General features: G+C 40.6%; 1 protein-coding gene across 1 annotated transcript in view; it reads right to left on the bottom strand.

Annotated features, from left to right (window-relative positions):
* Nucleotides 1-11387, bottom strand: part of LOC109958792 (dolichyl-diphosphooligosaccharide--protein glycosyltransferase subunit STT3B-like) — a 71513-nt gene that overhangs the window by 11894 nt on the left and 48232 nt on the right. The window contains 3 exon segments of the mRNA XM_020597701.1: nucleotides 4553-4699; nucleotides 6221-6319; nucleotides 7767-7866. Coding sequence (XP_020453357.1) covers nucleotides 4553-4699; nucleotides 6221-6319; nucleotides 7767-7866 — 346 coding nt within the window.

Below are 11387 nucleotides of genomic sequence, written 5' to 3'. Positions count from 1 at the left end.
CGGCAAAGGGGGCTCGGGGGAAGTGGGGGAGGGACACGCAAATGTCTCACTTTGGTTAAAGCTTTGATCTGGAATACATTTCAGCTCTGAACTGTTGCCTGGGGGCTCTAACAGTGACTGACATCCCCAACATGCACAAACAAAAGCTTCAGGACAATATTTTAAATACAAAGCTGACACGGTTTAATCAATATATGATGTCATTTGTTACTAAAAGTGACTGACAGTCACAAATGCATTTAATATATCCCATGGTAAAAACAATACTGAACTTTTTAAATAAGAAGTCAAACAGCACTGAACCAAGGCAGTCAAGAAAAGGATGTGGAAAAATCAGCAAAAGTGAGATGGAGATATTTTGAGAGTTAATTTAAAAGATGACACTGATTGAACCAATCAATACTTGGCTCCGTGTTCAAGATACTGAGGCAACCATCCTTCTACTATGCTGCAAAGATAAGAGTCTGACAGAGCAGAGCAGGGGCATGCGCAGTTTAGCTGCAAAACTGGCTTTTCACCAGTCACCGACTCCCACCACTCCACTCGGATGTCTGACAGATCACAGCATTTACCAGACGTCCAGCTGAAGCCAGTATCCTCAAAAGGCTGGACTTGTGCGCCCACATGAGCAGACAGCTCTAAAGCAGGCTGGCAACCAATCTAAGGAAGCCAATAATACTGTAAATGCAATTTGCTCTGGGCAAAAGGACTGACTAGTGTTTACATAATCTGGAGTGACAGAAAATCAGATTGTTGGTTCAGCCAAGTAAACGCAACCTTAATCAAAGTAAGAAAACCGATATGTCAGGTAAAAATAGTCACATACAAAACACTGGTCTCCAATTTTATAAAGGCTTTATGTGGCCAAATTGAAATGTGCTAATTGTTATGGATTTTGCGGTGCTGAATTCAAATATGACCTTTAAACGAGCTAATTGGTTATAGTTTTTAAGGCTATTAGACATTTGTTTTATGCTGATGTACAAAAACTGAAGGAACAATGATACGTTCTGACTTCAAGAGAGAACATGGGCTGATGTATACAACAGAGCTCAATGTCTTAACTGAAGTACAACCATAATAAACACCTTTGTTAAACAAAAAAATGGGTGGTCTGTACCGCCTGAGACACAACACCAGTCTAATGTTTCACCTAAGAAGTTTGTTGTATTAAAAGCAAATAGTTTTTCATGAGATCCACCAAGAGTTTTGGTTAAAATTTCTGGTTTTGCTCAAGTAAAATTCACCCACTGGCTGTGCCACATCTAACAAACCAGAGTCAATTAATAATTTTAGCTATTTTCATTTTCAGTAGCCCAGAACTAGCAATGATTGACTGTCGTTGCTTCCGAAGCATTTTCCTTGTAGACCATTGTTACTGAGGCTCATTGCAGGCTGCAAAAAAGGTGTGCAACCTCTGCCTGAGGGGATACACAAACTCTCCTCTCACACACCCTGTGAGCTTTCTCAGCACCAGTCTAAAGTAATGTAGCACTAGATAAGAAAAGCAAAACCAGTGTGGTGCTAAGAAAAGGAGTAAAAAATAGCATCTCTGGTGGAATCTGTGCTTTTGTACACTAAATTCTCCTGTTGCTTTCACAATAAAGTGGTACGCTTTGTACACTACCAAGCAAAAGTTTGGAAGCACTTTCAAGGGGAAAGTGTCCAAACAATTGGCTGGTAGTGTATACGCTTTAAAATCAGACAAAAGGGGGATTCTTTGTAAGTTACTAAAGAAAGCCAAGATCAAATGAGTAATGCTGGATTTTCTAATGCCAGCTGAGGCTATCTGAATATTTCAGGTCTTTTACTCAGCAGCTGATTCCAAGATGCGCGTTCTCGTGGTCACTGACTAGACTAGTTCAAAGAAAGAGCGCAGTCTGTCACCGCAGCAGAGAGTTTCTGCCAGAGGACCACGAGGAACTTAAAGATTTAATTTGTACACAAGGTAACTCTGTAAAAGCAGCGAAAATGTGGAGAAATGGGTGGATGTATTAAGTATCCCATTGAAGTCCTTAATGCCGCCACGACCTCACATCCACTGCTTCGATATGACGGCATAATTTATCTCTGCTAAACTGTAAATTGTACTCCTGTGCGTAGCTGCATTCTCATACACTGAACAGGGTGTCAAGCCGCAGCAGGACAATAAATCCACAAAGTAATCAGAATTCCAGTGCACACAAGAGATGTCTAGATCATGTTCATTTATTAATAGGTGTTCATGACAAAATGAAGATCTAGACATCCCTTGTGTGAGTTGGAATTCCTATTTGAATAATTTCTTCAATATATTCAGAGTGAGTGCAAGCACAAAGAGGACCTGGGAACAGGTGAAAGTACAAGAATATTCTGCAAACCGGCATTACTGTAATGTATTCCTCGGAGGCCTCCTATCATTACCATCACCGTGAAAACAAGTCTGACATCCTCCACAACACAACAGCACTTCTCAGACTTTTCCTACAAATAGCAATTTCAAATGATTGAGTACAGTTGTCTCCAACTTGAACAGTTATCAATTATATGTGAAGTTTTGATCAATTAAGCAGGACATTTATTTCACTGTTCACATCTTCATATGCACATTAGCTCATGCAGTTGTCAAAATATATCAGGACCTCAGCTGTTATGAATTCCACATGCATAGATACAGTTGTGTCAGAAAGGATCCCCACCCCTACAGCGTTTGCACATTTTACAATTGCAATTTGAACCATTGTGAATTTATAAACACATTAAAACATGTGGAAAACAGTTGGAAATCCTTACTAAAGCGACTACTATTTGCTTTAAGTGCTGCTAAACTGAAACATTTGCCAATGTTATTAAAACGGTTTGTGATACACTCCCGATCTATTAATTCCCTTTGTTTTAAAGCACATAGGAAGAAGGCAGAGTATGAAAACGCTGATGAATTGTTTCGGAGCCAGATACACTTTAAGAATAGCTCAACAAACGGTGCTCTTTCCTAAATTCTCCTCATCACCAGCTGTATAAGAAATTCTGCTTGCCAGGAGCTCGGTGCAATGCACACTGACTAGATGGTCATAAGAGCGACGAGCCTCTTTTTCTGGCTCCTAATATGATGAGCCAACAGTCCACTTAAATCAATTATTCTCTTCTAACAGTACTGTCTGGTTAAGAAGGGGCTGAGATGGGACAGAGGGTCTTAAATTTCTCAATAATCTTTAAACTATTATTATAATCAGCCCAGTGTCAGTGAGTCGTTTCCTGTTCCACTGGCCTTAAATCTGAGAGGTCATCTTGTTTAGACTGAATAAGACTGAGAACAAGCCAGCTCTTGATGAAAAGTCCTATGACACAACAAATCAGACATGTGAAACTGTCAGTAAAATTATCCAGATAACCTGTTATTCTGTGTACAAAGAACGCCCCGAAGATGTTGGATATGCTGTCTTAAATCTAAACGTTACAGCAGGAGACAACACATACAAGTTCACAACAAGGCATTCGATACAGCACGATGCTCCTTTACCGCGCAACAATCTGGCTTGCAAAGCTGCAGCATTCATATCAGCTTATATTTGTTTATCATTTGCCTTCCAGGTTTCATTTTCTGACAAACCAAGTGCTGATTAGCAGCCCACTGGGGAGGCCTGGGGGTCTCCCCATCAGGGAATAGTGTATGAACACACTAATGTTTGGCAAAAAAAAAAAAAAAAAAAAAAAAAAGAGACAGAGACCACAATCTAAAATGGCTGAAATCCCAGATCTGGATCACAGTCAAAATCTAGGCAACTGATCCATGCATAAAATGCTAGATGCCTACCAAGCCCAGCCAAATTCTGGCTAATTTTGTACATATTGTGCTAATTAACAGATGGAGGTGAAAATACGACCATCTACTATTAAAATCAGAATACAGAGACTCTTTATTAGGTTGTGGTCCTACATTATGAGGAGTAATCTCAACACCGATAAAACGGCACTAGGAATAAAACCAGGAGTCATGAGTTTCTGTCAGCAGTAGCTTCATTTAAACATTAGCACGTCATTACTGGAAGATGACACCATGCCACTCATCTTCACCAGCTTTAGCATAATGTTGATAAGAAAACAATGCATACAGCTAAAGCCAGCTAAACTATAATAAGGTCTATAGATCCTATTGCTGTGAACATTAAATGCAAGACATTAAGTAGTAGAGTACAAATACAAGACTGTAAGTACTTTTCACTCTAAAATGTTAGCCCAACTAAGTTGGTTTACTTTCAGAAATACAGTACATATATTGTTATGTACTAAATATTTCTTGCTTTGTGTGGTTAACATTTTAAAACTGAAAGATATCCAATGTACACCGACACAAAACAACGGTATATCCTTAAACATGAGAAACTGGAACCAGACAGTATTTGGCATTTTTGATAATTGACTGAAAGAAGATTAGTGGTCCATTTAATTTTTAGATGATCAACAAATCAATTAGTCAACTAACTTACTTCGCAGGAAAAAACAATACAGTACATGGCATGGTTTATATCTATATGGAAAGTATCATGAACTGACTGTAAGCAGACGTACAGACCTGTGTATGTGAGATAGATCACTGTGAGGAAGACGACTCCGGCAGCAAGAGAGACTCCGAGGAAGAAAAGTGTCTGGAACTCCTGTCTGGTCAGCCTGTCTTTCAGGTACTGCAGGAAAGCATAGGCTTGAAGAAGCGCAAACACACCTGGAAAACAGCCACAGACAGGAGCAAAAGAATGAGCAGACATACAAAGAAAGTTCACACTGAATAACTGAGGAGGCCCCGATTCATTCTGCACCCTGTAGGGCACAAAAGTGCATTTACGTGGTTAAATGCTGCTGTCAGTTTGGCTGAATTCTCAACAAAGCAGTCACACTACTCCCTATGGGTTTTCATGTAAAGACAAATACTGCAGGACAACATATTTCAAATGCATGAGACCGAGTTGTGTAAATATGCCCTTATTCCTCGCCTTGTCTCTCTTCTTGCAGCAGGTCACACTTCTTTCCTCCATTCCTTTGCTTTGTTACTTTCTCAGTGCTGTTTTCTCCAGCGTGTCTTTGTCTGTCTGGTGAATTTGATACCAAAAATTGAAAAGCCTGGTTTCCCCCTGTTTCGTCACCTCACATCCTTCGACAAACCTTGTGTGAAATCACCCTACTCCTCTGCCAGTCCACCATCACAGGTCTTGCCCATTTCCAAGGTTAAGCCCCCGCCTGTCTCGTGGAGAGCTACCATAGTGCTAACTCGCTTGTCACTCCTGTGCCCCCCTGCTCTCCTGCCTCAGGGACTGACATCTCAGCAGCACCGACAGGTCCATGGCTCTGTCACTCGCTTCCTGTCTCACACTGTGCTCCCTGAATGCTACCACCAGATGTTCAAAACAGCTGCTACCCTGGCAACATAAAAACACACTCACTCTTTGCGAGAAAGAGAGCAGGGAGCCAAAAACAAGAGAGGCAGAGATGATATTTGGTGGTGCATTGTTCAAAGCCTCTCAAAATGTTGTTCATAGAAAGGAAACAGGGACACTTCAACATGTGCCTGCTGTAGTGTTAAGAATTCTCAGCATAGGTGCTGCTCAGCAACCTGACGCTGCCAACAACAGTCCTCTCCAAATCTGGATGTAAATGAACACAACTATCATACACATACATATGCACCCACCCATGTTGTCAGGCAGCAGATGGACCCACTCAAGAGGCAAACTGAATAAGCTTTAATACACTACCAGAAGCCAAAATCGAAAAGCACTTCAAGTGCACAACCCATACGGGTGGCTTGTGAAGCTGCTTACTTATTTCTATTTTGTAAATGTATTCCAGAAAGGGATTCAATCCCTGCTGCAGCCAACCAATCACAGAGTGTGCATCCATGGCACTGTAAGGTGCTTTAGATAACCAGCCAGTTGCTTATATAAAGTCACACCTTTAATACATGAACTCCAGAAGTCAGCACGATCTTCTTCTCCTTGTGTTTTGCAGCATAAAATTGTTGGCAGGATGAAGCTGACATGAAAGCTCTGAAATACAATCTCTGCATTCTGTCAGTGTGTCCTTGTACATGACCCACACAGCCTGCTCAATTTCTTTATGCAACTTCAAACAGAAATGTTACGGTTTGGTGTTTTTTCTAGATATGCACAATAACAAAAACATGTATTTTAATTTTAAAAAAAGTGGTATTAAATAAGCCAACTTTTTAGGCAGAGTGGGTGGGACTTACCAGCAGCAGCCATGTGCTCACTGGTCCTGATTGGCTGGAACCCGACGAAAGGGATCTGCATTGACAGTATGAGACCCACAATGTAGAAAGTGCTGTAGGCTGTGAAGGGAGAAGGAGAATGGGTGAGAAAGAGGCTAGTCCTAGTAAGAAATAAAACAATCAAATTAAACTACTGCACTTCTAAAAACCTTCAATTCTACTCCACCATTCCAGCTTGGGTCCCACTAAGGGAAAAAATTGACCTCAACAGAGGTATTTAAAGTCTATTGATTTTCACTGCCACATCTCAGAGGGAGTAAATACAAAATACCTAATCTAATGTCATTTACAGAGAAAATGGGAGCTGGCTTGGCACAGTGTGGCAGGGAGGCAACAGTGCTGACAACAGTTCGACTCCCACCTTCGTAGCTGGGGGGAACCGATTCGCAGACGCAGCAGCTTAATTAAGATTTCATACTCTTCCTGAAGAGTGTGTCTCGTTTTTGAAGTAGTTGTGACCGCCTTCAGCAATCTCCTTCTCACACATCTGCTATTGGCTCAACACAGAGAGAGATCAATTGTGATGGAACAGACTGCAAGGCATTTTATTAAACCAGTGTTTTGTTTTTTCCTTTTGTATATCCCTCTGCTGTGACTCAGTCTTAAAAGGAGGCGCTGGAAGATGAAGGCAGAAGGGAAGGCAAAAGATATAGAAGGCGCTTGAAGACCTAATGTCTTTTCTGTCTACAATTATATTTCTCCATCTCTCAATTACTATGAAAAGGTTTACAAGGTTGCCAGATGACGCTCAGGCTGTGCATATCCTTTAGGAACAGTGAAGGTGGAAGGAAGTGTTTCACTTAATCTAACAGCCCTGCATCTTCAAGGAGAATCTCACTGTTGAAGAACCTTTTGTATATAGAACAGAGGTAGGTCAAAGCCCTCTCAATGCTAAGAGGCCATAACGTACTTTAAAAGCTCTCAAAGACTATGCTTTGAAGTTAAAGTGAGTACAACATATAATCATGTGTAAATGATACTTGACATGGTATCATTTATCTTGACCACAACAGGAGTGCAAGTCACGAGTGTGTGGCTAAGCTGACAACGGATGTGTGGATGGTCTGAAGGAGCTGAAGCTCGAGATCTGAGCCAGTGGATAATGTGTTGGAGCTGCTGTGTGTTCTGTCAAACTGGGATGACCAGTGCTCTGCTTTTGGTAGCAGCAAAAAAAAAATAAAATAAAAAATAAAGGAGGACCAGTTAGCAGGTAGTTGCATTTACTGTTTTACTGTTAAGTGGTGTGTGGGTGTCTACACTGTAGATGATGGAATGCTCACAGTGGTGAGAGGTGAGCACAGGCGCGACTGGGCATTTGAGCTTATTTTAGGGTCAAATGCTTTGCAATGATGGGAGCAATGATGGTTTTTCTGCTCACTGTATAAGTTTCTATTCTAATAGGAGATGTTCTGAAAACACTTCCTGCTTCATACTGTACGTGAGAGAGTTTTTAAAAAGCAATAATGATGGCGTCTGGTTGAACTGCTTACTCTTGTGTGTGCCTTACCGATGTAAACTCTTCTGCTGTAGCGCTGCATCAGCAGCAGCACAAACACATGCAGAGGAATCAGGTTGATAATAAACACATAACCTCCCCATGCTGACACCTAGAAAACACACAGACACAAACATGTTGGTAAACATACTGTGGATATTATCCTCCCTCTGAAATATCCTTTCCTACCTGTGGAGAAATAAAAAGGTCCCGTAAGATTGATTTTTCTTTAATTTGTTTTTCTGTTTCAGATGAGGTAACCCTGCTGAGCGGAGGCTTTCCTGTTAAATTGCTACAAATTAGTTTTGCAGGAAAGATTCCAGATTTGCCTCAATAAAGGGAATTAACCAAAACCAAGTCCAGCTTAAAAACTGATGAAATGCCAAAAGTAAGTAGCCTTTGCAATTTTTCAATGCAATGCTTTAAATACTGATCAGTCAACCGTGTGAAACCCAAAGATATTCAGGTTAAAATGATATAAAACAGAAAAAAAAAACCAGCAAGTCCTCATGTTTGAGAAGGCTGAAAGACCAAATGTTTGGTATTTATCATTACTGAACAATTATCAAAACAGTTAATAGGTACATTTCAATCTGCTTGACTGAATGAAAGTCACTTTCAGCTTTTCCCATTATGGGTTGCCACAGTGAATAGTCACACGCATGTCGACATTTGGCACATGTTTTACACCGGATGCCCTTCCTGATGCAACCCTGACTCGAACCCAGGCTGCAGCGGTGAAAGCGCTGAGCCTTAACCCCTAGGCTGCCAGGGACAAATTAAATAAAAAGTAGCCCAATTCTTCTCACATGAATGTGTAAACACCTAGAATAGAATCGTGAGCAGAAATTAAGGCATCTTACTGTCTTTTCAGGCAAATACAGAACTAAAAACAATGATTACATGTTAGATGTAAAATATGAGAAGCACAAATAACTTTAAAAGCTCCACTAGACATACATTATACTGTAATCGTTTTTGAGGTCCGCTAAGTACTACAGCACTGGATGTGGGGGCTATAAAACATTACTGACAAGTTTTTAGTTGCTTGTACTTGACTACAGGAACACTGTAAATGGAAATGGGTAGAGCACTACAATGAAAGAAGAGTGTAGAGCGAAAGAAGAGTGTAGAGAAAGTGCTCAGAAAGAGACGAGACAGAGGAAACGAGAAAGATGAATTATAAAGTGGTAGAAAGTGAAACCGAGAGCAAATGGAGAGTGAAATAAACAGGAAAAGGATGTGCATATACGCAAATTGTTCAATCCTTTTATTCCCAACAGCTCATCAGAAAGGGCCCCACTGTTCCTGTTAAGTACAATACAAACAGCATTCAGTATTCTCATGCATTCACAAGAAAAATGAGCACACCATGTCTAATTGATAAAAACCATTAATATGCTACATTGAGGCAGAGAGTGAAAGAATGCTGAATGGTTAGGTGCACTTATCTTCTGGCAGTCGTTCACATCTGTTCTCTCAGATGGTGACAGTCAATTAGTAGCATGTGAACCATAACCTGAATGAATATCAGTGATGGCTTCAAATTAAGACTTATTTCCATTGTTGACACAGGGGCGGCCAATCGAGTTTCTGTTGCCAACTCGCTGTGAGGTAATTGAACACATAACACTTGAAACGCTGTCGGAGGCCGCTAGCTGCACAACTTAACTAAATGCAAGATGTCTGCTGTTATTTTTGGGTCTTGTAAGCATGCATGATGTAGTCAGGAAAACAGAATGGACAGCAAGAGTAGGCAGAGGAATGCTTGAAAAACTGTAATCCAAATTCCCCCACTGCAACTGAGCAGAACTAAATGCACATACATAAGCCATCAAACATACTGTAGCTGTAACAAGGAGTAACTCAAACCAGCACTGCTCCCTCCTCAATCTGACAATGAGAAAAGAGCAGCGTAATCCATTGTGGCACACAATGAGTCATGTCTGTACAGCGAATCTCCCATTCCCTTAGTTGTAATAAGCTGTGAATGAGTAATGAGGTTTGTCAAGTCATGGGCATGTGTTAATTTACAAAAGCATGTCAACCACACCAGTTTTTCCCCCAAGGTGAACCTAACAAAAATGCCTCTTTAAAATATTGATCCCTCTGAATTAGACTCCCTGATATCAGTGAGGTGCATTATTGACTCAGAGAGTCAATATCATACATTACTTGAAAGCTTTTTTTTTTTTAAAGAGCTTTTTCCCTTCTGATGCTTAACTGAGCAAAAGCGTGGGAGGTTCAATGTCAGGGGATCACCAAATCTTTTACAATTTATCTGCTGCACAACATGAATGTGTGTAACAAATCTTATGGCAATTCACCCAATAGTTGTGTAATTAGAAGCCAACAATGTCAGTAGGGTAAAGGAAAAAGTCAAAGGCATAATTCATGGAAATCCATCAAATAATTGTTGAGACACACAGCATGTCAGTCTGGGACAAAGTCATGAAACATCTGACCAACAGACACCGTCATCCTTAATGCCATGCTGCTAGCATGGTTAAAAATATACTTCCAGTAACATCTGACATTTAAATAGTGGTCTCAAGGGTGTTCAGAACCAAGAGATTGGTAATGTTCTATACCACATGAAGGTGCATCACAATCTGTTATTCAGCAAGCTCTACAATGCACCTTGAATTTCAGATTTGCCTCCACAGTCTTCAGAATAAACAGTCATACCAGCCGAGCGCACAATCGACTGGAAGAAGAAAAAAATTGGAGAAAATGGCCATCAGGCCACATTAAAGAACAAAAAACCAAATCTGTGTGCACAAACAAGCTCTATTTGAAATTATGGTCCCAAGAGCCAGCCCTCTGACTGAGCCACAGGCTAACCGCTGAGGGCAGGGATCAGAAAATTTTTGGAGCAAAGTCTTTCAGTGGTTATCGCTCACTGCTTTTCATACTGGGCTTATCCGATTACTGCGGGGCCCCTCTGAATAGGATGTGGGGAACATTGCACGTGTGTGCTTGTGCATGGATATATGTGTGCAGTGTTGCCAGACTGGCTATATGCTCTTGTTGGGCGTTCTTCTATTTATATTCTACAGTAATATTATTGTTTACTTACAATTAAAGACAAAGCCATGCTAATTGCTCTGGGAAGGATTGCACTGAGCTAACACCAGCATGATAACATGTTAGCATGAACATCCTAAGCTGTCGAAACTTATTGTTAGTAAACAAAAGGTACAGTTGAGGCTGATGGGTATTTGTCCAGTAGTGGACAAATTAAAAATTTGACCTGCTGATGGTGCTATATGAAAGGTTAAGGAATTGCTCAAGTTAATATAATTGAATCATGGAGGATGTGAATGTCTGTACCAAATTTCATGACAATCTATCAAGTATCTGATGAGACGTGTCACTAAAACTACAAATGCCAACCTCATGATGGTGTTAGAAGAAAAGAGAACCACCAAAGTCAAATCAAATCAAATTTTATTTGTATAGCGCCAAATCACAACAAAAGTCATCTCAGGACACTTTACAAAGTAAGGTCTAGACTTTACTGTTATCAATATTATTACATAGGGAAAACCCAACAAATCCCCCTTGAGCAAGCACTTGGTGACAGTGGGGAGGAAAAACTCCCTTTAACGGAAGAAACCTCCGACAGACCCC

Source organism: Monopterus albus, unplaced genomic scaffold (assembly GCF_001952655.1).
Source record: "Monopterus albus unplaced genomic scaffold, M_albus_1.0 scaffold34.1, whole genome shotgun sequence".
In the NCBI taxonomy this organism is placed as follows: domain Eukaryota; kingdom Metazoa; phylum Chordata; class Actinopteri; order Synbranchiformes; family Synbranchidae; genus Monopterus; species Monopterus albus.
Note: the sequence above shows the minus strand (reverse complement) of the source record. Positions and strands in the feature narration are given on the sequence as shown.